This window comes from Pristiophorus japonicus, chromosome 26 (assembly GCF_044704955.1).
Source record: "Pristiophorus japonicus isolate sPriJap1 chromosome 26, sPriJap1.hap1, whole genome shotgun sequence".
NCBI classification, from domain to species: Eukaryota; Metazoa; Chordata; class Chondrichthyes; family Pristiophoridae; genus Pristiophorus; species Pristiophorus japonicus.
In genome coordinates, this window is record NC_092002.1 from 11,374,725 (window position 1) to 11,402,525 (window position 27,801).

At 53.6% G+C, this 27,801-nt stretch overlaps 1 protein-coding gene across 1 annotated transcript; it reads left to right on the top strand.

Moving 5' to 3' along the window:
• Positions 1 to 729: 729 nt before the first annotated feature.
• Positions 730 to 27,097, top strand: LOC139239038 (reticulon-2-like). Its single transcript, XM_070867543.1, has 5 exons — positions 730 to 818; positions 7,396 to 7,452; positions 11,400 to 12,191; positions 14,528 to 14,830; positions 26,886 to 27,097. The coding sequence occupies exons 1-5, from the start codon at positions 761 to 763 to the stop codon at positions 27,095 to 27,097; spliced, it is 1,422 nt and encodes a 473-aa protein (XP_070723644.1). The 5' UTR covers positions 730 to 760.
• The last annotated feature ends 704 nt before the right edge of the window (positions 27,098 to 27,801 follow it).

The window sequence follows — 27,801 nt, forward strand, 5'->3', positions numbered from 1 at the left end:
CACTGCAGTTAGGGTGTCAGCCTAGATTTATGTGCTCAAAGTCTCTGGAGTGGGACTCGAACCCACGACCTTCTGCCCCAGACGCGAGAGCGCTGCCCACTGAGCCACGACTGACACCAAATCTCCATTGTCTGTCTCCTCCGGCCTGACGCTAGAGTTCTCCTGGCCTTCAGGCCTGCTGCGCTCCCGAGGTGGAGTGAGGGGAGGGGGGCGGTGGGGTGTGTCGTAGATGCTGCCTGGATCTCTCTCCGCTCATCCTCCCAGCTCCCGCACTCTCTCCTGCCTTTATGAGAACATAAGAATTAGGAACAGGAGTCGGCCATCGAGCCCCTCGAGCCTGCTCCGCCACTCAACAAGATCATGGCTGATCGACTATTTCTGGCTCTTTACCTTCACCGTTGCGGAATCATCGTCCCCTCCCTCTCTCCGTTTGGACCCCCCCCCCCACTTCCACTTCTTTCGCTGCCACTTCTTTTGTCCTCTTGCCCTTAAACCCTCTCCCTTCCCCCAGCCTCCCCTTTACAGCTGTGATTCAGCAACATTCTCCCCCCCCCCCCCCCTCCCATGAGAGCTGGCTGTATGTGTGTGTGTTGTGTGTGTGTCAGAAGCAGCTTCGGTGTGAGAGCTGTTCACTGTGACGTGAGACAATGCAGGGAGCAAACGCCCCTCTCCGCTCCCCCACACCCTCCCTCGAACGATGGTCATGACTCAGTCGGCTAAGCCCGCACCTCAGGATCGTCTGTACCAGGACTCCAGCTGAATGGGCCTGCACCGCTTGGGACAGGTGATGGGACAGGTGTTGGGCTTTTCACACTGCAGTACGTTTGGGCTCCATTTTCTTTTGTCATTTCAGTCGGCGACACAGGGGGAGATTGCATGCAAGGAAGCCAGCGTACAGGAGCCCCACCCCGCGGGCAGCGGCGCGGCGCTTCACTTCCAATCCAGCTGCGAGCGTCTGTCCAGCAGGACAAAGAGGCCGTGTGGGGTTGGGGCAGCTCTGACAGTGCGGGAGGTTGCATGCAACGAATGAATGAATGGAGGCGGACAGTGTTTACCGCGGCCTGCTGATGTCTCCCTCCCTCCCTCTCTGTCGTTCAGTGTCCGAGCCGAACAGATCAGAAATGCTCCGCAAATGTGTGTGTGTATTTAAACGGGCAGTTTTGCTGCTGGTCCCCTTTGACCCTTGCTGCTCTCCCACCCCCCGGGACCGCTCTCTGCAGTGTGCTGTTCTACAACACTGCTGGAGTCGGACCGGACCCTCACCGGGCTCACTCACACACTCACACGCACTCACCCACACACACACACATGCACTCACACGCTCACACTTACATACACTCAAACACACATACTCTCACTCACTCACACATGCTCACACACATAGGCACACGCACTGACTAACATTCGCGCAATCTCACTCACACACAATCTCAAATCACTCTCACACACACACACACACTCGCACACACACCCACAATCTCGCACATACACTTTTTCGCGCACACACTCTTACATACACACACACACACACACTTGCGCTCTCACGCATGCTCTCTCATGCATACACAATCTCAGACACACACACTCTCACATGCACTCTCTCACATGCATGCTCACTCATACACACACTCACATACATTATCTCATACACCCACACTCTCACACACATTCTCTCTCACACACAATATCTCACAGATGCACATTCTTGCACATACACTCACGCGCACACACACATTCTCTCAGACACATATACTATCTCACAGAACCACACACACATACTTTCTCTCACAAACACTCTCGGACACACACACTCTCTTGCGCACACAAACACATGCTATCTCACAAATATACTCATAACTCTCACACACACACACACTAACTCATACATACTGATTAACTCACACACACACTGACTAACTCTCACACAAACTGATTCTCACACACACACATACAATGATTAACTCTCACACACACACTGACTAACTCTCACACAAACTGATTCTCACACACACACATACAATGATTAACTCTCACACACACATACATGACTAAGTCTCTCTCTCTCACACACACGCACGACTAAGTCTCTTACACACACACAGTTGGTATATTCTCTACAACATCACAAACATACCCTTACAAGATGGCTCTTAACACAGGAACTTGTCAAGTAACCTGTCACGTGATGCCTTTATTGTATTTACAGCAATGGCTGCATTACCACAGTAGACCACTAGATGGAGTTATATATTACACTTCTCCCTCCTTAATGAAAAAGTAATTATAACAAATAATCATCATACATAACTTGCATGGTTATACATAACAAAAGATATGGACTTATTTTGCCATATTTACAAATCAAACTTAACCACTTGTTTTCTGTTTTGAAGAGGATACCTTCACTCTCGAACAGAACTTTCCAAACATGGTGTCGAACTTAGACTCATTCTAGGCTGATCCTGAGGAAAGTTTTCCTCCAAGGGATGCCTTTGATTTACATTTGAACTCTCTACAACCTCAGACTGTTTGTCTGCCTGACTTGGACTCAGATTTCAATTTTTACTTTCTCGTGGACTTGTTTCTGATACATTTAATGTGGGATATGCTACTGGTACTGTACTTGTAACAAGACTATCTGATGAGTCCTTCCACGTCTGTAGGTAAAATATGATCAATGTGAACAAACCTAACCTGTCCATGATCAAATATCTTGACTAAATATGTGCGAGGACCATATATCTTCACCACTCTTCCTAGTAACCACTTTAACCATTTATCGTGATGGTTCTTCACTCTCACCTTCTGGTTTAATTTCACACTTCCACCTCTATCATGATTCTCTTTCTGTCTTAATTGTTTCTCTTCTACAGACTGTGCCAAGTTTGGCTTTAACAACAAGAACCTAGTTTGTGGCTGCTGTTTGAGAAACAAGTCTGCTGGTGTTCTACCAGTAGTTGTGTGAGGAGTATTACAATACGTAATTAGAAAATTTGCCAGTTTGTGTCCCAACGACAACTGCTGTTTCTTTGGATTGGGATCCAACATTTGTTTGATGAGGGCACGTTTTACAATTTGTACTGTGCGCTCTACTGCACCATTCGAAGCAGGGTGGTATGGTGGAACCTTGGTATGTTTCACACCATTTTTACTCATGAACTGTGCAAATTCTTCTGAACAAAATTGTGGTCTGTTATCAGACACAATTTCTTCTGGGAGACCATATGAAGAAAATAATTTTTGCAAATGTTTTACTTGTTATTTTCCACATCAGAAACACCTCTATCCACTTCGAATGGCTATCAATCACAATGAACAATTGTTGTCCTTCCAGCTCAGCAAAATCTATATGTAACCTTTGCCACACCCTGGGAGGCCATTTCCATGGCTGTAATGGTACTGATGGTGGTTACTTGCTTACCGATTGACATGTTGTGCACTGACTAAAGATATACTCTATATCTTTATCGAGACCTGGCCACCATAAGTAACTATGTGCAAAACTCTTGGTCAAGCACATTCCCAGGTGCTGGTCATGAAGGTCTCCTAATAATTTGGACCTGAATTTATTTGGAATAAACACTCTTGCACTCCACATGATACAATCTTTATCCACTGACAATTCATTCCTACGAATGAAATATGGATGAATGTCTTTCTCTGATACCTGGTTGGGCCAGCCATTTGTGACGTAATCACACACCTTTAACATAACTGGTAACATTTGGTTGCTCTACCAATCTCTTCAGCTGTGACTGATAGTTGATCAATATATGAAAAATAGAACACTTCTTTCCTATCGGGTGTAACTTGTGATGGGGATGGCAATCTAGACATAGCATCAGCATTACTGTGATCAGCTGATCGTCTGTATTCAATATCATATGTATATGCTGACAAAATCAAAGCCCATCTCTGCATTCGGGCTGCAGCTAATATTGGAACTGGGCACTTTGGATGGAGGATTGCTGACATGGGCTTATGGTTCGTAACAATGGTAAACTTACGACCATACAAGTATTTGTGGAACTTTTTGACTCCAAAAATTAATGCCAAAGCTTCCCTTTCGATTTGCGCCTAATTACTCTCACTGGCACTGAGAGTGCATGAAGCAAAAGCAATTGGTCTCTCCTCCCCACTATGTAGTACATGAGAGATTACTGCCCCAACGAAGAGATGTCACATGCTAACTTGATCTCCTTAGATATGTCATAGTGAACTAACATTGTGCTTTTTACTAACTGACTTTTACACTCCTTGAATGCTGTGTCACAGTCTTCTAACCACTTCCAATGGACCTGTTTTTTCAGCAGCTCATTCAGTGGATGTAACACTGTAGCCAATTTCGGTAGGAACTTCCCATAATAGTTCAAAAGACCCAAAAATGATCGAAGTTCAGAGACATTCTTGGGAGTGGGTGTATTTCTAATTGCATCCAGCTTTCCCTTGGTTGGATGTAAACCATCTTTGTCTACTCTGTGCCCTAAGTACTCCACTGAGTTTTGAAATAACTCACACTTGCGAGCAGTCACTCGTACTCTGTGCTTCTCTAGCCGTTTGAGCACTTCATTCAATACGTTATTATGGATTTGCCTGTTTGGTGTTGAAATGAGTATGTCATCCAAATAACATACGACCCCTTCAAGGTCTTGCAAAATTTGGTTCATCACCCCTTGGAATATGGCAGGGGCGGCAGACACTCCAAACGGTAGCCTATTAAATTGATATAGGCCGAGATGAGTATTTATAGTCAAGCATGACTTGGACTCCTCATCTAGTTCAAGCTGTAAGTAGGCATTCGTAAGATCCAACTCTGAGAAGATCTGACCACCTGTCAAGTGTTGTGAACAAATCTACAGTTGGCAATGTATTGGGCAAATTACCCTCTAGAACCTGGTTTACGGTTACTTTATAATCACCACACAACCTTATCTTACTATCTGACTTGGGTACAACAACAATGGGTGTAGCCCAATTACATAGATCTATCTTAGAGATAATGTTCTCAGTCTCTAGTCTTTTGAGTTCTTACTCAACTCGCTCCTTGAGTGCATATGGTACGGGACGTGGCTTGCAGTAAACTGGTCTCGCATTCTTCTGTACCCTGACACTCGCCTTGAAGCCTTGGATTGGACTGCCCGTTTCACAGAACACCTTCGGATACTTCTTGATGACATCATCTTTCAATGCAAATCTCGTTTCAACACAAAAGATCTAATTCCAATTCAGCTTCAGTGATCCCAACCAATTTCTACCGAGTCAGACAGGCTTGTCTCCTGCCACTACTAAGAGAGGCAAGCTCTTGTATTTTACCGGTATGATGATATGGCCTACCACAGGAATTTGCTCTCCTGAGTAGCCTCGCAGCTCTATGATTTCTCCAATGGGAAATCACGCAATTTGACGAGATATAGCGATTCCGGTACTACACTGACGGATGCACCATTGTCGATTTCCATGGGTATCTTGGATCCTGCAACTTGGATGATACTTTTCGAATCGCTGTTAGATATCCTCGTGCTCCTGATGATGTGTATCTCTTCGTCGTTTTGCTTTTCTTCCATGCTATGCAGTCTCTGGGGATTTCTACTTAGAGCCTGGAAAGTTGGTTTACCCTTCAGTCGGCATGCCTTTGCAGGATGCCCAGTTTTCCTGAAGAAGAAACACTCTGCCTTCACATATGGACAACTTTGAACAAAGTGTTGTCCCAGACACCGATAGCATGACTTCAATGTACCTTGGCCAGTTCCTGAGGCCTTGGGGCCCAATTGCCTTTTACTTTTAACCTGCAGGCGATTCACCGCGGTTGTCTGACGACTGGAAATGGTACGAAATTCTGGGGATTATTGATCGGCCCTGTCCATTGACATAACTGTCTGACAAGCTAAATCAGAAGTCTAGTTAGGGGTTGTCAACAACTTTCTTTTGATCGTTCCATTTTTCTACCCACAAACAAAGCGGTCACGCAATGCTCGGTCCAGAAAGTTTCTGAAATGACAGTGATTAGATAGCTTTTTTAATCTACAATGTACTCACTGATACTCTCGTCAGGTAATTGATTTTGTATTCTGAAACGATAACTTCCAGCAATTTCCAGGGGCTCAGGACTGTAGTGCTGTTCTAACTTGCTTAGAATCTCTGTAAGTGATGTGTCCTTTGGCTTGACGGGGACAAGCACATTTTTCAGGGTTTCATACACCTCAGGGCCTGCTTCAGTCAGGAAAATAGCCCATTTTTTTTCTAAAACCAGCCGGTTACGGTTTTCATAATTGGGGACTTCGATGATATTTGCGGTGAAAAGTATTTCTAGTGGCTCCACATACGCTCAGAAAGTCTCTCGGTCACGTTGAAACTCACCCAAGTGTCCTAGTATTCCCATTGGTGCGACCATCTGGACTCTTCAGTTCAGCCATATGTGCTTGTAATTTACCTTGGTGTTTGAGTTGTTCTGCAACACAAAGGACCTCTCTTGTCTCTGTTGTTTGGCTGGAATCATCCAACAACAACAATTTCAGCTTGGGTACCCAGGAATCTGATCCTTCATCGCCAATGTGGTATATTCTCTACAACATCACAACACACACCCTTACAAGATGGCTGTCAACACAGGAACTTGTCAGGTGACCTGTCACCTGATGCCTTTATTGTATTTACAGCAATGACTGCATTACCACAATAGTAAGTAGGTAATGCAATCTTTGCTCGGTGGAGCTATATATTACAACACACGACTAACTCTCACACACATACACAACTAACTCTCTCTCACACATACACACAATGACTCTCACACACAATGACACACTCTCTCTCACACACACAGTGACGAACTCTCTCTCACACACACAATGACTAACTCTCTCACACACACACACACACACACAGTGACTAACTCTCTCTCACACACACAATGACTAACTCTCACACATACAAACAACTAACTTTCACACATACACACAACTACTCTCTCACACAAAGTGACTAACTCTCTCACACACACACACACACGACTCTCGCTCATGCACAATGACTAACTCTCCACACACACACACAATGACTAACTCTCTCACACACACACAACTAACTCTCTCACTCACATACTGACTAACTAACTCTCACACACACACACACACACACACAAACACTGGCACTGTATAAATGGTAGTCTATCTTTTTGTTCCACCCATTGGCTCTACAGGTATGGAGTTGAGGTTTGTGCCTCTGCTCGCTGTGTTCCGAGTGTCCCTGGAGCTGTGTGGTGGGTACTGGGTGGAGTCACTGCAGTGCAGGTGAGGGAGCATGTGGCCAGGTAGGGTCTGGTGCTCAGTTACAGCTGGGAGTGGGGCGGGGACTGTTTGCCGATTTGATGTGATCGCACTTTGCTTTCTCCGTTAGAGGAATCTGCCTCGACTGTCTCCACCACTCCAGATTCCACCCCTTCCTCGACAGAAGGTAAGCCATGCGCATTGACCTTTTCAGTGTCTATTGCTTCCGAGCGACTGCTCCCTGGTTTTAATGATGTTTCCTTTTTGAATTATGGAATAAAGTGTTAGATGTGGCTCAGTGGGCAGCACCCTCGCCTCTGAGTCAGAAGGTCGTGGGTTCAAATCCCACTCCAGGGACTTGAGCACAAAAATCCAGGCTGACACTCCCAGTGCAGTGCTGAGGGAGCGCCGCACTGTCGGAGGTGCCGTCTTTCAGATAAGACATTAAACCGAGGCCCCGTCTGCTCTCTCAGGTGGATGTAAAATATCCCGTGGCTCTATTTCGAAGAAGAGCAGGGGAGTTATCCCCGGTGTCCTGGGGCCAATATTCATCTTTCAATCAACATAACAAAAACAGATGATCTGGTCATTATCACGTTGCTGTTTGTGGGAGCTTGCTGTGCGCAAATTGGCTGCCGCGTTTCCCACATTACAACAGTGACTACACTCCAAAAAACGACTTCATTGGCTGTAAAGTGCTTTGAGATGTCCAATGATAGTCAATTTTAAATTACTTGGGAAGGACATAAAATTTCACGGTGTAAACGGTCAAGGGACAAGCAGCCCAGCTTCTGCAGAGCGAAGGGATTGGGATATGGGGAGAAGGTGAGATTAGGGATAGGAGCATCGGAACAGGAGGAGGTCACTCAGCCCCTCGAGCCTGTTCCGCCATTCAATGAGATCATGACTGATCTGCGACCTAACTCCATATACCTTCCTTTGCCCTATATCCCTTAATACCTTTGGTTAACAAAAGCTATTAATCTCCGGTTTAAAATGAACAATTGACCGAGCATCAATTGCTGTTTGCGGAAGAGAGTTCCAAACTTCTACCACCTTTGTGTGTAGAAGTGTTTCCTAATTTCACTCCTGAAAGGTCTGGTTCTCATTTTCAGACTCTGTCCCTAGTCCTAGACTCCCCAACCAGCGGGAATAGTTTATCTCTATCTACCCTATCTGTTCCCCTTAGTATCCTGAAAACTTCGATCAGGTCACCCCTTAACCTTCTAAATTCTAGGGGACACAGTGACAAGGTGGGATTGGGGCATATAAGAACATAAGAAATAGGAGCAGGAGTCGGCCATTCGGCCCCTCGAGCCTGCTCCGCCATTCAATAAGATCACGGCTGATCTGATCTTGGCCTCAGCTCCACTTCCCTGCCCGCTCCCCATAATCCTTCACTCCCTTATCGCTTAAAAATCTCTCTATCTCTGCCTTAAATATATTCAAAGATCCAGCCTCCACAGCTCTCTGGGGCAGAGAATTCCAAAGATCCACGACCCTCTGAGAGAAGAATTTCCTCCTCATTTTGGTTTTAAATGGGCTTGTTCTAAGATTATGCCCCCAGTTCTAGATTCCCCACGATGGGAAACATCCTCTCTGCATCTACCCTGTCAAGCCCCCTCATTATCTTATATGTTTCAATAAGATCACCTCTCATCCTTCTAAACTCCAATGAGTATAGACCCAACCTGCTCAACCTTTCTTCATAAGTCAACCCCCTCATCCCCAGAATCAACCCCGTGAACCTTCTCTGAACAGCCTCCAATGCAAATAGATCCTTCCTTAAATGAGGAAACCAATACTATATGCAGTACTCCAGGTGTGGTCCTACCAACAGTTGTAGCAGGACTTCCCTACTTTTATACTCCATCCCCTTGCAATAAAGGCCAGCATTCCATTTGCCTTCCTTATCACTTGCTGTACCTGCAGGCTAACCTTTTGCGTTTCATTCACAAGAACCCCCAGGTCCCTCTGTACCACAGCATTTTGTAATCACTCCCCATTTAAATAATAATTTGCTTTTTTATTTTTCCTACCAAAGTGGATAATCTCACAGTTTCCCACATTATAGTCCATCTGCTAATTTTTTGCCCACTCACTGAGCCTTTGTAGATTCTTCGGGGAGAAGGTGGGGTTAGGGGATATGGGGAGATGGTGGGGTTTGGGAGATGGGGGTAGGTTGGGTTGGGGAGATGGGGGTAGGTGGGGATGGGGAGATGGTGGGTAGGTGGGATTGGGGATACGGGGAGATGGTGGGTAGGTGGGGTTGGGGAGATGGGGGTAGGTGGGTAGGTGGGGTTGGGGAGATGTGGGTAGGTGGGGTTGGGGAGATGTGGGTAGGTGGGGTTGGGGAGATGTGGGTAGGTGGGGTTGGGGAGATGTGGGTAGGTGGGGTTGGGGAGATGTGGGTAGGTGGGGTTGGGGAGATGTGGGTAGGTGGATAGGTGGGTAGGTGGGGAGATGTGGGTAGGTGGGGTTGGGGAGATGTGGGTAGGTGGGGTTGGGGAGATGGGGGTAGGTGGGGTTGGGGAGATGGGGGTAGGTGGGGTTGGGGAGATGTGGGTAGGTGGGGTTGGGGAGATGTGGGTAGGTGGGGTTGGGGAGATGTGGGTAGATGGGGTTGGGGAGATGGGGAGATGGGGGTAGGTGGGTAGGTGGGGTTGGGGAGATGTGGGTAGGTGGGGTTGGGGAGATGTGGGTAGGTGGGGTTGGGGAGATGGGGGTAGGTGGGTAGGTGGGGAGATGTGGGTAGGTGGGGTTGGGGAGATGTGGGTAGGTGGGGTTGGGGAGATGGGGGTAGGTGGGGTTGGGGAGATGTGGGTAGGTGGGGTTGGGGAGATGGGGAGATGGGGGTAGGTGGGTAGGTGGGGTTGGGAAGATGGGGGTAGGTGGGGTTGGGGAGATGTGGGTAGGTGGGGTTGGGGAGATGTGGGTAGGTGGGGTTGGGGAGATGGGGGTAGGAGGGTAGGTGGGATTGGGGAGATGTGGGTAGGTGGGGTTGGGGAGATGGGGTAGGTGGGGGGTTAGGAGGGTAGGTGGGATTGGGAGATGTGGGTAGGTGGGTTGGGGAGATGGGGTAGGGGGTAGGTGGGGTTGGGGAGATGTGGGTAGGTGGGGTTGGGGAGATGTGGGTAGATGGGGTTGGGGAGATGGGGAGATGGGGGTAGGTGGGTAGGTGGGGTTGGGAAGATGGGGGTAGGTGGGGTTGGGGAGATGGGGGTAGGTGGGGTTGGGGAGATGGGGTAGGTGGGTAGGTGGGGTTGGGGAGATGTGGGTAGGTGGGGTTGGGGAGATGTGGGTAGGTGGGGTTGGGGAGATGTGGGTAGGTGGGGTTGGGGAGATGGGGGTAGGTGGGGTTGGGGAGATGGGGGTAGGTGGGGTTGGGGAGATGGGGGTAGGTGGGGTTGGGGAGATGTGGGTAGGTGGGGTTGGGGAGATGTGGGTAGGTGGGGTTGGGGAGATGTGGGTAGGTGGGGTTGGGGAGATGTGGGTAGGTGGGGTTGGGGAGATGGGGATAGGTGGGTAGGTGGGGTTGGGGAGATGGTGGGTAGGTGGGGTTGGGGAGATGGGGATAGGTGGGGTTGGGGAGATGGGGAGATGGTGGGTAGGTGGGGTTGGGGAGATGGTGGGTAGGTGGGGTTGGGGAGATGGGGGTAGGTGGGGTTGGGGAGATGTGGGTAGGTGGGGTTGGGGAGATGGGGATAGGTGGGTAGGTGGGGTTGGGGAGATGGGGAGATGGTGGGTAGGTGGGGTTGGGGAGATGGGGATAGGTGGGGTTGGGGAGATCGGGAGATGGTGGGTAGGTGGGGTTGGGGAGATGGTGGGTAGGTGGGGTTGGGGAGATGGGGAGATGGTGGGTAGGTGGGGTTGGGGAGATGGTGGGTAGGTGGGGTTGGGGAGATGGGGAGATGGTGGGTAGGTGGGGTTGGGGAGATGGTGGGTAGGTGGGGTTGGGGAGATGGGGAGATGGTGGGTAAGTGGGGTTGGGTGTACAGTGAGAAGGTGGGTAGGTGAGTCAATCTATTACTGGAGTGATGGGTTTGCTTTTTCGGCCATTTGCTGTTCCTGTTCTCCTTTCCTACGCTCTGACTGAATACTGAGGGGTGACCTTGCTTTGCCGCCCGGCCACAGGTGTCAGCGAGGAGAGCGATTTCTTGGAACCCCAGACCGCACAGGAACACTCTGACGACGACGAGCGGACAGACAGCTCCCTGTACTGGGGCACCCCCCGGCAGATGTCCCTGGAGTCGACCCTGTCGGGCGGGACTCCCCTCGTTCAGGCTCCATGCTTCCCGGCGGTCTTCCCATCCGGCAGCCCCCCGAAGCCCGCGGTCAGCGGCTCGGGCGAGGGAAGCGACGGCCCCGGGGGAAAGAGGCCCTCGGAGAGCGCCGCGGCCCATAGAACTAGAGAGAGGAGCTCGGCGCCGAGGGGGCTGGTCCGGACTGAGACAATCGAGACCTTTTTAGCAGAAGAGGACGACGAGCCGGAGGACTATTATTTGAATCTGTCGGAAGCGACTGACCGTCACAGGGACAGTGCAGGGCGGGAGACGGCCCCCGAGCCGGAACACGGACCCGCCTGGGACCCCGCAGAGTCCGCCTCCGCAGGAAGCGCGCTGAGCCACCGGGACGGCGAGGGGCCCGGATCGAAAAGGAGCCCAGCCGAGACGGAGCCGACGTCGGAGGGGCTCTCGGAGCTCCAGCTCCGGTTGGCGGGGGAATCCCGAGTCTGGGGCCGCCACGGGGTCCCCGAGGGGCCGGCGCCTGAGCAGGAGGCCCAGGCTGCCGAAGGAAGGCCCAACGAGGACGACGCCGCCTCCAGCCGGGTTGCCACGGTGACGAGGCCGAGCTCCGAGGCCGGTCCAGGGCCGCTGAGGGAATGGGAGGCCGCCTCTTCAGACCCCTCTCTCCCACCTGTGACAGGTAGGCGCGCCAGGGTCAGCGGGGTCCATTGCTGCACTGTTTCCGTGGGGGGGAAGGGGGGGGGAATCTGTCGCCCTGGGGAAGGAAGGAAAATATATGGACGTGGTTATTTGCACTAGCAAAATGCTCTGCTTGTCTCTCCATGATCACTCGTCTTGGAGGATAAGCCACACCCAGAAGTTTCTCTGGAATGTGTCATTGGAACCGCCCAGCCTACGTTCTGAGTGACTTTGCAAAGTGTAATTCGAGCCATTCTGACTTCAGACTCCAGACAGGACAGAGCCCCTTATTCCACCAAAAGTTCCTGACAACCCCAGCCCACATTCATGCCCCCAGCCTAGGTTCATGCCCCCCCCAACCCAAGTTCCTTACGCCGCCCCAACCCAAGTTCATGCCCCCCCAACCCAAGTTCCTTACCCCCCCAACCCAAGTTCATGCCCCCAACCCAAGTTCCTTATGCCCCCCAGCCCAAGTTCATGCCCCCCCAGCCCAAGTTCATGCCCCCAGCCCAAGTTCCTTATGCCCCCAGCCCAAGTTCATCCCCCCCCCCACCCCCAGCTCAAGTTCCTTACTCCGCCCGCCTCCCCCCAGCCTAGAGAGTCATTGTGCCTTCAAACATAAACCTGGCTTATAAACAGCAAGTCACATGGGCGCAGGTAGTGGTGGTGTGTCCGTCACTTGACGCAGTGGAGGGCGGGCCAGCCCAAGGCCCACTGCAGTGTGAAAGCCCTGGACTAAAACCTCACCCCATTTCACGTGAATTGTCTCCGGTGCGGGGAGCAACGCAGGAGGAGAGTTCGAGTTACCAGCACAGAACGCGCACACACACAGAGCACCATCTCACGGGTGGGACTCCGCTCAAGGATGGCGGAGGATGCGTCGCCACAGACAGCTTCCCGTCTAAGCTGCACCCAAACCAGGGGCAGGGGTCGAGTGAGGGGAGGGGTTAGGCTAGGGGCAGCATGCAGGGTCAGAGAGCGAGGACAAGGGGCAAGGGTCACGTGAGTCTCAGGGTCAGAGAGCGGGGATAAAGGGCAGGGGTCAGACATGGGGAAGGGTGCAGGGTCAGAGTGCTGGGACAAGGGGCAGGGGTCAGGTGAGGGGAACAGATCGGTGCGGGGGCGGGGGGCGGGGGGCGGGGTGCGACGTCACCCAGTGTCCCGCACTTGTTGGCGGTTGGTCACTGGAGGGGGAACAGGATTGGGGGAAACCATGGCCGATTTTCCCCTCTGCGGGGAAAGGAAATCTGCCGCCCTTACCCGGTCTGGCCGAAATGTGACTCCAGACCCACAGCAATGTAGTTGGCTCTTATCTGCTCTCTGAAATGGCCCAGCAAGCCACTCAGTTGTATAAGAATTAGGAGCAGGAGTCAGCCATTCGGCCCCTCGAGCCATACAATAAGATCACGGCTGATCTTCGACCTCAACTCCACTTTCCCGCCCGATCCCCATATCCCTCGATTCCCTTAAGATCCAAAAATCTATTGAACTCTGTCTTGAATACACTCAACGACTGAGCCTCCACAGCCCTCTGGGGGAGAGAATTCCAAAGATTCACCACCCTCTTGAGTGAAGAAATTTCTCCTCATCTCAGTCCTAAATGACCGACCCCTGATTCTGAGACTGTGACGCTTATTCAAGAAGGCGGCTCACCACCACCTTCTCGAGGGGCAATTAGGGACGGGCAATAAATGCCGGCCTTGCCAGCGACGCCCACATCCCGAGAACGAATTAAGAAAAACCTCACTCTGGCACAGTCGCACACACACCCATCATCATCGTCATCATAGGCAGTCCCTCGGAATCGAGGAAGACTTGCTTCCACTCTTAACATGAGTCCTTAGGTGGCTGAACAGTCCAATACAGGAATTACAGTCTCTGTCACAGACAGTGGTGGGAGGAAAGGGTGGGTGGGACTGGTTTGCCGCACGCTCCTTCCGCTGCCTGCGCTTGCTTTCTGCATGCTCTCGGCGACGAGGCTCGAGGTGCTCAGCGCCCTCCCGGATGCACTTCCTCCACTTCGGGCGTTCTGGTCTTGGGCCAGGGACTCCCAGGTGTCGGTGGGGATGTTGCACTTTATCAGGGAGGCTTTGAGGGTGGTCCCTTGTAACGTTTCCTCTGCTCACCTTTGGCTCGTTTGCCGTGAAGGAGTTCCGAACACACACACACACACACACCCACAAGCTCGCTCGCTGGCTCACACTCACTCCATCGGTCGCACGCGCGCGCACTTGGCACACTCGCTGTCCCGTACACGAGTGCACGTGCGCACGGGCCTCCTGTTGGGAGCCGCGCTGTCTCACCGCGGATGACGAGTACTGTTCGTTTCACTTACAGAAGCCGCGGGAATGGCGGGCAAGGTGGAGGTACCGGGTTCAATGGGCATGGCGGTGCCCCCAGCGGGAGTGGGCACTGTGGACGTCGTGTTGCCCGGACGATGCAGCTGCTGCGTTTACACGAGTAACGACACAGGCTGCCAACACTCACTTGCCCTGGTCACTGCGCCCGATGCTTACCAAACTCAGGAGTTGACGGACGATTGTACGCCCGCAGAGGACTGGCAGTCACCACAGCAACCCAGTGCCTTGGACCAATCAGAGCGTCCCAAAACACAGGGCTTGGAGGCAGCAGACCAATCAGGTAACTCCATTCCCATGGCAGGTACAACATGTGTTAGATACAGAGTAAAGCTGCCTCTACACTGTTCCATCAAACACTCCAAGGGCAGGTGTAGCACGGGTTAGATACGGAGTAAAGGTCCCTCTAAATTGTCACATCAAACATTCCCGGGGCAGGTACAGCACGGGGTTAGATACGGAGTAAAGTTCCCTCTACACTGCCCCATCAAACACTCCCAGGTCAGGTACAGCACGGGGTTAGATACAGAGTAAAGCTCCCTTTACACTGCCCCACCAAACACTCCCAGGGCAGATATTGTAATGTATTTGCTTCATGGGGTTTTGCTTAAGAATTCATAGCAACACATTGCTATTAAGAACTAGTTGGTTTATTAACAAAGGTTTAACAATCTCACGACACATTACCAGTTCATCCACCAGGCTCACAACCACCTGCCCCATCGTGGATCCCCCAAACTCAACTGGCTGGGGTTTTATTGAGTCTTGTGAACATCATGTGACTGGCTAAGCCACTCCCAACTCAACAGCTCCACAAATTTTTTAACATAACTTTTCACCGAGTGTCCCCTTTTGGTAAGGGCACTAGGACCCACAAATTTACAAATCACCGGGAACCTTGCCAAATCAAATTAAAATTTGGTTGCCGGGGGTGATGAAGCACTCCTGTCCCTCCAGCGCCCACCTCTCGCGGAAGGCCGCGAGCGTACCGGTGGACACCGCGTGCTCCATCTCCAGGGACACCCCTGGCTCGGATGTAACCGCGGAAGAGAGGCAGGCAGTCAGGCCGAACGACCCCCTCGACCGCCCGCTGCCTGGACCGGCTGATGGCCCCCTTGGCCGTGCCCAGGAGCGGTCCTACGAGGAGGCCCTCCGACCTGCCCGCTCCCCTCCGCACAGGGTGCCCAAAGATCAGGGGTGTGGGACTGAAGTGCAACCAGAATAATGGAAGAGGGGCTGCAACCTCTCACACTGAACATAAACATGGAACACGGACTCTTCTAAACCGCAGAAATTACAGGCGGCCTGGGAGTCCGTGAACCGACTTAAAAACCGATTGCACAGGACCGCTCCGTGCAACACCCTCCAGGCCAAGTCTCTAATAAATAAATGGAGGACTCCTGCATAGAGTGCACTCCATCGGGGACCCCCGCCTCCTCCAGACGGAAAGATGGTGCGCCATGGCGTGTCCGGACAGCAGACAAGGATGGCAAAGTGGAGAGTGTGCAGGAACAGCCCGTACAGGAAACCCCTCCCTCCGCGCAGAACTTAAAGGCGCGGAGGGGATTTTCGACAGCTCTACAAACCTGTCAGACATTACAATACTGAAAGATCACACTGTGTAGAAACAGAGGTCCTGGTACCGAATGGGTCATCGTGTGTTGCTGCAAGGGTCTGGAATTGAATGCGTTACACTTGTTGCTATAAGGGCCGGATCCTGGGGCATAGAGGGCAAAAGCAAGGCAGTTATAGTAAACATAGAAAATAGGTGCAGGAGTAGGCCATTCGGCCCTTCGAGCCTGCACCGCCATTCAACATGATCATGGCTGATCATGCAACTTCAGTACCCCATTCCTGCTTTCTCTCCATACCCCTTGATCCCTTTAGCCATAAGGGCCACATCTAACTCCCTTTTGAATATATCCAACGAACTGGTCTCAACAACTTTCTGTGGGTAGAGAATGCCACAGGTTCACAATTCTCTGAGTGAAGAAGTTTCTCCTCAGCTCGGTCCTAAATGGCTTACCCCTTATCCTTAGACTGTGACCCCTGGTTCTGGACTTCCCCAACATCGGGAACATTCTTGCCTGACAGGGCGGTGGGAGCAGATTCATTAGTAACTTACAAAGGCAATTGGATAAATACCTGAAGGGCAAACATTTGCCGGATTATGGGGAAAGAGCGGAGGGAGTGGGCCTAATTGGAGAGCTCTACCAAAGAGCCGGCACAGGAACGATGGGCCGAATGGCGGCCTCCTGTGCTGAATCATTCTACGGGTGGATTTTCTGGTCCTTTGCGCTCTGTTTGTCGCCCCGGAGCGGCGGCAATGGCGGCGGTGAGGTGTTCCGGGCGGGTGGTCAGCCTCCAGCGCCCCGCGGCGATCCTCGGGTCCGATTCAGCGGCAGCGCGGAGCAGCACCGCCCGGGAGAGCCACGCCCGGCGCGAGTTTTGGCTCCTGCCCGACCCGTCCGCCCTGCAGCATGGCCCGCAGTGACCGCCTGGGAAATCAGGGCGGTCCAACCTATACCGGCGGCAGTGCGGTAAGTAATGCCGTCCACGGGTAAGTCTTAATTTTTTTTTTGCGATTTATGTTGCGGTGGTGTGCGCTATGTATTGGGAATGTTTTTGTGGGGGTTTTCAGTTTGTGTTTCTCCTCCCCGGCTGTCTCCCGGAGCGCTCCCGGCCCGTTTCTTTAGCTCGGGATCTTCCCATGCTCGCGCCCTAAGAGAGGTGTACGACACCTCCCCACACTCAGGGCCCAGATGTCCAGTTTTATTGAGGCGCAAACTGTTCCCGGGCGCTAACTTTACCGCGCCGAAAATCCAGCCCATAATATGCAAGGTTTCCAGCACTGAAAGGGTTACACTGCTGGGAGAAGGGTGTTGCCAGGCAACGCTCCACCTGCGATGCGATTGGCTGTGGAGGATACTGCAGTTACAAAGCTGGCTGGTCCCGCCCGGCTCCATTGGAGCATCAGGCAGGATCTGCTTTAGTGGCCGTGCCAAGCGGACGGGCCAGGATTGAACTGCAGCACCTGAGACAGGCTCGAGATGGAGGTCAGGTCCCAGTGTCCAGGGATGGAGAGCGTCTGGAGCTCCGCCCTCTGCAAAGAAAAGGGTACTGAGCGATGCTTGCTTCACATTGTGGCGAATAACTCGATTAATGCTGCCAGCGGTTTGTGGGGAGAGAGAGAGAGAGAGAGACAATGGGAGAGACAGGCAGAGAGAGACAAAGGCATGGAGCTACAGAGAGAGAGAAAGGGAGTGAGAAAGGCAAAGAGAGAAAGAGGGAGAGGCAAAGAGAGAGAGAGAGAGAGAGAGGCACGGAGAGAGAAACAAAGGGCGAGACAGAGCGAGAGAGGGACAAAGAGAGGGAGAGAAAGAGGGAAAGGCAAAATGAACGAGAGAGACAAAGAGAAAGAGGGAGAGGCAAAGAGAGAGAGAGAGACAAAGAGAAAGAGGGAGAGGCAAGGAGAGAGAGAGAGAGAGAGAGACAAAGACAAAGAGAGAAAGAGAAAGAAAGGAAGACAAAGGGAGAGAATCAAAGGAAGTATGAGATGGAGAGAGACAAAGAGAGATAAAGGGTGTGACACAAGGAGAGAGAGAGAGGGAGCATTGGTAAAGCAGCAATTTAAATAAAGACGCAGGAAGGGACAGGAAAATTTCCAGCAACAGATATGAGACTGCAACAGGATGTTTGTGAGACTGAGACAGGCAGAGGCTGAGGCGAAATGGAGACAAAGAGGCAAATGGTCAAGCAAAAGCAATCAATGGGGAGAGAACAGATAGACACAGAGGTCGGGATAGTCAAATACAGAAACGCTCAGATCACTCAGCAAATGTCTCCTGAGATTGATTGTTTAAGTTCATTTCCTGCAATATGCTTCATTGCTTTTTTCCATCAGGTTTATAGAAAGCCAAATACCAGGGTCAGGCCTCACACTGCCTCCGACCCACTGTGGGCTGGGGATAGGCTTCTCCCTGCCTCGGACCTCACTGTGGGCCGGGGACAGGCCTCTCCCTGCCTCGGACCTCACTGTGGGCTGGGGACAGGCCTCTCCCTGCCTCAGACCTCACTGTGGGCTGGGGACAGGCCTCTCCCTGCCTCAGGCCTCACTGTGGGCTGGGGACAGGCTTCTCCCTGCCTCGGACCTCACTGTGGGCCGGGGACAGGCCTCTCCCTGCCTCGGACCTCACTGTGGGCCGGGGACAGGCCTCTCCCTGCCTCAGGCCTCGCTGTGGGCTGGGGACAGGCCTCTCCCTGCCTCAGACCTCACTGTGGGCTGGGGACAGGCCTCTCTCTACCTCGGACCTCACTGTGGGCTGGGGACAGGCCTCTCCCTGCCTCAGACCCACTGTGGGCCGAGGGGCTGCCGAGATGACAGAGGGACAATGAGTAACGAGAACGAGACAGAAAGAGATAGCGATAGATGGAGAAAGCGAACGGGGGAGGGGAAAAGGGGGGAAAAGAGAGCGTGAAATACAGAAAGAAATGGAAGGAGAAAGAGAGGAAGTAGAGGGGAAGATTGAGGGAGCGAAAAAAAGAGGGAACAAAAATGAGAGAAAGAGAGAATGAGGAAGAAAAGGTCGAGAGAAGGGAGCAAAGCAAAAAAATGGTGGGAATGAGAGAGTGATAGTAACAGAAAATACCGGAGAGAGAATGAGAGAGTGGGAGAGAGAGAAATGGAGGGAGAAGGGAGGGAAAACAAGAAAAATAGCGAGAGAATGGCAGAAATAGAGAGAAAAGGAAAGAGAATGAGGAAGAGAGAGAGTAGGAGTGTAGAGAAAGATAGCGGTTAAGATGATGGATGGAGAGACAGAAAGGAGGGAGAGAGAGAGGAAGAGATGGAATGCCAGGGGAAAGGAGAAAGAGAGTGCAAGAGGAGAGGAAGACATAGGGGGAGGGAGAGAGAGAGAGAGAGAGAGGAGGGAGTGAAGAAAAAGAGAGATAGAGGTGAGACGTGTGTGATTATCCGGCTGGAGCGGAGTGTGAGGTTTTGCCCAGGCCCCGGTCAGTATGTGCACGGTCTGTCAGCCTCCGCTAAACCTGAAGTAAATCACAATGAATAATGTTTATTTTGCCGTGGGCTCCAGGTTATTGCCGCGGCAGTGATTCTGCGTCGATGCAAGACCAGCAGAGGGCCAACAATGGTAACTGCGGCCTGGCGGAGACTGGGCGGTAACCAGGTAACCGTGACCTGGCGTATTTATTAACGACTCCGATGATGGGATAGAAAGCCACATATCCAAATTTGCCGATGGTACAAAGATAGGCGGCATTGCAAGCAGTGTCGATGGAAGCATCACATTACAAGGATAGATTAAGTGACTGGGCAAAATTGTGACAGATGGATTTCAAGGTAGGCAAATGTGAGGTCATCCGCTTGGGACCTAAAAAAGAAGACAACAGGGTAGTTTCTCAGTGGTGAAAAGCTAAACACATTAGTGGTCCAAAGGGATTTGGCGGGGGGGGGGGGGGGGGCGAAATTGGCCCCCCTGCCCAAAACGGGATGCATGCACGCACCGCGTGTCAGTGGTTTTTACCGCCGTGGTGGTCGAGGTCGCCTCTTGAGCGGAATTCCGCTCTTGGTTGTGTGTTTAATTTGGATCCGGAAGTCGCTTTTAACGGGGGCGGCGACTACACGGGAGGGGCGGTGAGTACACGGGAGGGGCGGATACAGGGCAGTGAGTACACAGGAGGGGCAGATACAGGGCAGTGAGTACACGGGAGGGGCGGATACGGGGGGTGAGTACACGGGAGAGGTGGATACGGGGGGTGAGTACACGGGAGAGGTGGATACGGGGGAGTGAGTACACAGGAGAGGTGGATACGGGGGAGTGAGTACACGGGAGAGGTGGATACGGGAGGGGCAGATACAGGGCGGTGAGTACACGGAAGGGGCGGATACGGGGGGTGAGTACACGGGAGAGGTGGATACGGGGGGTGAGTACACGGGAGAGGTGGATACGGGGGAGTGAGTACACGGGAGAGGTGGATACAGGAGGGGCAGATACAGGGCAGTGAGTACACGGGAGGGGCGGATACGGGGGGTGAGTACACGGGAGAGGTGGATACAGGGGAGTGAGTACACGGGAGAGGTGGATACGGGGGAGTGAATACACGGGAGGGGCAGATATAGGATGTGAGTACACGTGAGGGGCGGATACGGGGGTGAGTACACAGGAGGGGCAGATACGGAGCGGTGAGTGGTGAGAGGCAGATAGCAGATACATGTGGTGAGTACACGGGAGGTGCAGATATGGGGGGGTGAGTACACGAGAGGGGCGGATACGGGGGCGGTGAGTACACGAGAGAGGCGGATGCGGGGGCGGTGAGTACACGGGAGGGGCAGATACAGGGGGTGAGTACACGGGAGGGGCGGATATGGGGAAGCGAGTACACGAGAGGGGCAGATACGGGGCGTGAGTACACGGGAGGGGCGGATACAAGGGGTGAGTACACGGGAGGGGCAGATACAGGGGGTGATTACACGGGAGGGGCGGATATGGGGAAGCGAGTACACGAGAGGGGCAGATACGGGGCGTGAGTACACGGGAGGGGCGGATACAAGGGGTGAGTACATGGGAGGAGCAGATACAGGGGGTGAGTACACAGGAGGGGCAGATACGGGGGTGAGTACACGGGAGGGGCAGATACAGGGGGTGAGTACACGGGAGGGGCAGATACAGGGGGTGAGTACACCGGAGGGGCGGATACAGGGGGTGAGTACACGGGAGGGGCAGATACGGGGGGTGAGTACACGGGAGGGGCAGATACGGGGGGTGAGTACACCGGAGGGGCAGATACAGGGGGTGAGTACACAGGAGGGGCAGATACGGGGGGTGAGTACACGGGAGGGGCAGATACAGGGGGTGAGTACACGGGAGGGGCAGATACGGGGGGTGAGTACACGGGAGGGGCAGGTACAGGGGGTGAGTACACGGGAGGGGCAGATACAGGGGGTGAGTACACGGGAGGGGCAGATACAGGGGGTGAGTATACGGGAGGGGCAGATACAGGGGGTGAGTACACGGGAGGGGCAGATACAGGGGGTGAGTACACGGGAGGGGCAGATACAGGGGGTGAGTACACGGGAGGGGCAGATACAGGGGGTGAGTACACGGGAGGGGCAGATACAGGGGGTGAGTACACGGGAGGGGCAGAAGTTGGGGGCGATGCGGAGTGACTGCCGCGATGACGTCATCGCGCCACCGCCTCACCACGGCTCACCCCTTCACTTAAAGGGGAGGGCCTCCGCAATCTTCGGGCCACTGGGCCACCAGGGAACGTTTCGGCCGGCCCAGCGTCCTGGCACCCAAGAGGGCGTGCCATGCTGCCTGTTGGCAGCCCGGCCGAACCCGGGGGGGGGGGGGGGCATAATTGTCGGCCCAACAAAATAAAAACATGGCAGCCGCGGCAGTGCGCCCTCCCCTTTAAGGGAAGCGTCACCGTCGCTGCAGAAGGCCTCAGCCTCACTGGGCCACCGGGTGAAAGCGTGTTTTGGCACTGCCGGGCGGGCCGAAGATTTTCCGAGGGGAATGTCGCCGTCGGGATGGAGGGGGCGGGGTTAGATCGGCGGTGCTCACGGTGATGACGCGCTTACCGCGGATCGGCAGCAGGGGAGCGGTGGGTGGGTGGGGGGGGGAGGAGGGGGGAATCGGGGCACTGCCGGGAAACTTCGGGAGGCTAATTGGACTATCAGCGGCCACTCCATTCCGCAGCATGACCGGCGATTTGCGGCGGTAACAGGCCTTCAGGAGCGGGGCAATTTCGGCCCCGGGAGGTCCAGGTACATCGATCGTTAAAATGTCAAGAACCAGGTACAGAGAATAATCAAAACGGCTAATGGAATGCTGGCCTTTATATCTAGCGGGCTAGAATACAAGAGGGTAGAAGTTATGCTGCAGCTGTACAAAGCCCTGGTTAGACCCCACCTGGAGCACTGTGAGCAGTTCTGGGCTCCACACCTGAGGGAGGGTATATTGGCCTTGGAGGGAGTGTAGCGTGGTTTTACCAGAATGGTACCCAGACTTCAAGGGTTAAGTTACGAGGAGAGATTTCACAAACTCGGCCTGTACTCCCTGGAATTTAGAAAGTTAAGGGCGGTTAAACTGTCGCCCCCATCTCCCCTCTCCGGTGGATGAAAAGATGGCATGTCACTATTTGAAGAGCAGGGGAGTTCTCCCCAGTGGCCCTGGGCCAATATTTGTCCCTGAAACAGCACCACCACAACAGATGATCCAGTCATTATCACATTGCTGTCTGTGGGAGCTTGCTGTGCGCAGATTGGCTGCCGCGTTTCCCGCATTGCAACAGTGACTGCGCTCCAAAAAGTACTTCGTTTGGCTGTAAAGCGCTTTGGGGACGTCCTTGGGTCGCGAGAGGCACTATATAAATGCTTCAAGTGGCTCCGTTGGGCAGGGCCAGACTGTCCTCATGCCAGACACGAGACTCCCAAAGCAAGCGCTCGACTCGGAACTCCTTCACGGCAAACGAGCCAAAATGGGCAGAGGAAACGTTACAGGGACACCCTCAAAGCCTCCCTGATAAAGTGCAACATCCCCACCGACACCTGGGAGTCCCTGGCCAAAGACTGCCCTAAGTGGAGGAAGTGCATCCGGGAGGGCGCTGAGCACCTCGAGTCTCGTCGCCGAGAGCGTGCAGAAACCAAGCGCAGGCAGCGGAAGGAGCGTGCGGCAAACCAGTCCCACCCTCTCCTTCCCTCAACCACTGTCTGTCCCACCTGTGACAGGGACTGTGGCTCTCGTATTGGACTGTTCAACCACCGAAGGACTCATTTTAAGAGTGGAAGCAAGTCTTCCTCGACTCCGAAGGACTGCCCGTGATGATGATGTGCCAATGCGCGGTCGGGGTGAGAGGCTCCTGGACCTGACTGCCTCTGCTGGCTGCTGGGTGTGCAGCGATGATGCCGAGCTCAGACCAGCAAGGGTTAACCGAGTGCTGGAGCGTGATTGGGGATGACGGGCAGTCCCAGCACCAGAGAGCTGTCAGCCCGAGCCAGCGGCAGGTGCTGTGTGCGGGCGCGAGTGTGTGTGTGTGTGTGTCTGTGTCTCTGCTGAAGCTTCTCCCGGCAACTGGGGAAAAAAAACTAGAAGAGAAGAGCGCAAGATGGGATGGAAAGGTAGATCTTACTCTTCCTCGCAGGGCAGGGACAGCAAGGAGCGGTGTGTGCTTCTGTCAGGGGCTGAAATCCCAGGCGTTCAAAGTTTGCAAAAAACACGAGTCTTCACAGTGGCAGCTTACAGTCAGAATGAGCCCAGAAACCAGCCTCTGACAGGCACCCGAGGGGAGAAGGGTGTCTCCTAATCAGCTGCTGCTTCTCACGTTTACCGGCTCGGCTCTCGTTAGTTCATTTTCCCTCCCCGCTGAATTTACAGTTTGCTTTTTTTCCTCCCTGGGCCAGCCCCGAGGGCCTCGCGAAACTTTTTTTTTTTAAATTTGCAATTCGATCTGATCAGCTGTCGCGGGATCTCCCACCCACCCACCGCCTCCAGCTGCTCCCTCATGTCCTCTCGGTGAACAGGCTAATCATAGCACCGGGGAATGCTCGCGCTCCCAAAGCACCGTGCGCTGGGGAGGTGACGAGGGTTGGATTTCAGTGCCCGACGGCACTGCGGGCGGGGGCGGGGTGGCGAGGTTTCCGAGCCTGTCGGGCACACAGAGTTTCCCGGCCCTGTCTTCACCGCATCACAGACAGTCACGGCCCGGGGCTTTAAAATGATGAAAGGTTTTGATGGAGCGGATACAGAGAGAATGTTTCCACTTGTGGGGAAGAGCATAACTAGAGGCTGTCAATATAAGATCGTCACCGAGAAATCCAATGGGGGAATTCAGGAGAAACTTCTTTACCTGGAGAGCGGTGAGAATGTGGAACTCGCTGCCACAGGGAGGGGTTGAGGCGAATAGTATCGATGTATTTAAGGGGAGGCTGGACAAGTATATGGGGGAGAAGGGAATAGAGGGTTATGCTGATAGAGTTAGATGAGGAAAGACAGGAGGAGTGGAGCATAAACGCCGGCACGGACTGGTTGGGCTGAATGGCCTGTTTCTGTGCCGTGTATCCTGTGTAATCCTACGTAGATATATATTTCTCATCCTTGTTTACAAGTCCCTCCATGGCCCTCCCCCCTCCCTATCTCTGTAATCCCCTCCAGTTCCACAAACCCCCCCAGAGATATCTGCGCTCCTCTAATTCTGCCCTCCTGAGCATCCCTGATTATAATCGCTCCACCATCGGTGGCCGTGCCTTCTGTTGCCTGGGCCCCAAGCTCTGGAACTCCCTCCCTAAACCTCTCCACCTCGCTAACTCTCTTTCCTCCTTCAAGACGTTCCTTAAAACCGACCTCTTTGACCAAGCTTTTGGTCACCTGCGCTAATTTCTCCTTATGCGGCTCGGTTTCACAACGTTAAAGGTGCTATATAAATACAAGTTGTTGTTGTAGAAGGCGCCCATTCAGCCCATCCTGTCCGGTGCCCTTCCTTCATTTCTTTAACCACATTCGAAAGAAATCGATCAGCTGGAAACGGATGGCAGGAGTGTATCAGACACGTTTTACACTATGAATGTTTTTTTTTAACCGATCATTAATTGCACATCTTTTCCTGAGATCATTGACTCTCTGAGAAGTGGCGGGAGGGAAGGTCCAATGAGCACCAGCTGCCCTCTCCCGAGGGTGCTGCATCTCGCTGGGGAGACAGGTCCCACTGGTGCTGCATCATTCTGGGCAAGAGGGTCCCGAGGGGCACTGAGTGTCATGGGGCTACGGAGGGGAACCTGGAGGAGATCATGTTCCCATGCGCTGACTTTCAGAAGGGGAGCCTACATGGGGTCCCCGACCCAGTGCCCTGATTGGGGGGGAGGCGGGGTGTGGGTGGGGTGGGGTGGGGGGCTGGAGAGAGGAGGTGTGCAATGCAGCTGGGACTGGGGGCTGCCCTGTGGACCCCGAATCCGTGAGGACAGATTGCGGGAATCACAGACTGGGCTGCACTCACACGGAAAATATTGTTCCGTCTGCAGTTGATTGGGTAAAATCCCCCGTGGCGAATTTTCGACACTGTGTCAATCAACTTTCAGGCTGCTGGAAAAAAAACTCCCCGTCTTATACCTGGCTGAAACCACTCTGAGAATATCCCAAAGGCTAGAGGTCATAAGTCCTGTGTGTTTATCTATATATGGTGTCAGCCATGACTCAGTGGGCAGCACTCTCGCCTCTGAGTCAGAAGGTTGTGGGTTCAAGTCCCACTCCAGGGACTGGAACACATAAATCCAGGCTGACGCTGACACTCCCAGTGCAGTGCTGAGGGAGCGCCGCACTGTCGGAGGTGCCGTCTTTCAGATGAGACGTTAAACCGAGGCCCCGTCTGCTCTCTCAGGTGGACGTAAAAGATCCCAGGGCACTATTTCGAAGAAGAGCAGGGGAGTTCTCCTCGTTGTCCTGGGGCCAATATTTATCCCTCAATCAACATCACTAAAACAGATTATCTGGTCATTATCACATTGCTGTTTGTGGGAGCTTGCTGTGCGCAAATTGGCTGCCGCGTTTCCCACATTACAACAGTGACTACACTCCAAAAGTACATAATTAGCTGGAAAGCGCTTTGAGACATCCGGTGGTCGTGTAAGGCGCTATATAAATGCAAGTTTTTCTTTCTAAATTACCTCCCAAACTTGCGACCTCTACCGCCTAGAAGGACAAGGGCCTTCATCGTCGCTGGGTCACAATCCTGGAACTCCCTCCCTAACAGCACTGTGGGAGCACCTTCACCACACGGGACTGCAGCAGTTCAAGAAGGCGGCTCACCACCACCTTCTCAAGGGGCAATTAGGGACGGGCGATAAATGTGACAATGAAGGAACGGCCGATATATTTCCAAGTCGGGATGGTGTGTGACTGGGAGGGGAACGTGGAGGTGGTGGTGTTCCCATGCGCCTGCTGCCCTTGTCCTTCTAGGGGGTAGAGGTCGCAGGTTTGGGAGGTGCTGCCGAAGAAGCCTTGGCGAGTTGCTGCAGTGCGTCTTGTAGACGGTGCACACTGCAGCCAGGGGGCGCCGGTGGTGGAGGGAGTGAGTGTTGAAGGTGGTGGGTAGCGTGCCGATCAAAGCGGGCTGCTTTGTCCTGGATGGTGTCGAGCTTCTCGAGTGTTGCTGGAGCTGCAACTCATCCAGGCAAGTGGAGAGTGTTCCATCGCACTCCTGACTGGTGCCTTGTAGATGGAAAGGCTTTGGGGAGTCAGGAGGTGAGACACAGCCTCTGACCTGTGCTGATTAAATTATTTCCCTTTCTCTCCTCATCCTCTGTCTCTCTGGTTTGCCTTCAGTGATTGACCTTCTCTACTGGGAGGATGTGAAGAAGACGGGCACCTTGTTTGGTGCCATCGTTCTCATCTTATTCTCCCTCACCCAATTCAGCGGTATCAGCGTACTGGCGTACCTCACCCTGTCCATCCTCTCCGTCACCATCAGCCTCCGATTCTACACCTCCGTCTTACACCTGATCTACAAAACACAGGAGGTGCACCCATTCCAGTGAGTACAAAGGGACCCGAGCAGGAGCCGGCCATTCGGCCCCTTGGGTCTGCTCCGCCATTCAGTGAGATCGTGGCTGATCGGCGAGCTAACTCCATATACCCTCCTTGGTTCGGTATCCCTCAACACCCTCCTCCTCACTCTCTCCCCTCCCTCACTCTCTCTCTCACTCACTCCCCTCACTGCCTCTCTCTCTACCCTCCTCTCCCTCTCACTGTCTCTCACTCTCCCTCCCGCTCTCTCCCCCTCCCGCTCTCTCTCCCCCTCCCGCTCTCTCTCCCCCTCCCGCTCTCTCCCCCCTCCCGCTCTCTCCCCCCTCCCGCTCTCTCGCCCCCCTCCCGCTCTCTCGCCCCCTCCCGCTCTCTCGCCCCCTCCCGCTCTCTCGCCCCCTCCGCTCTCTCGCCCCCTCCCGCTCTCTCCCCCCTCCCGCTCTCTCCCCCCCTCCCGCTCTCTCCCCCCCTCCCGCTCTCTCCCCCCCTCCCGCTCTCTCCCCCCCTCCCGCTCTCTCCCCCCTCCCGCTCTCTCCCCCCCTCCCGCTCTCTCCCCCCCTCCCGCTCTCTCCCCCCCTCCCGCTCTCTCCCCCCCTCCCGCTCTCTCCCCCCCTCCCGCTCTCTCCCCCCCCTCCCGCTCTCTCCCCCCCCTCCCGCTCTCCCCCCCCTCCCGCTCTCTCCCCCCCCTCCCGCTCTCTCCCCCCTCCCGCTCTCAACC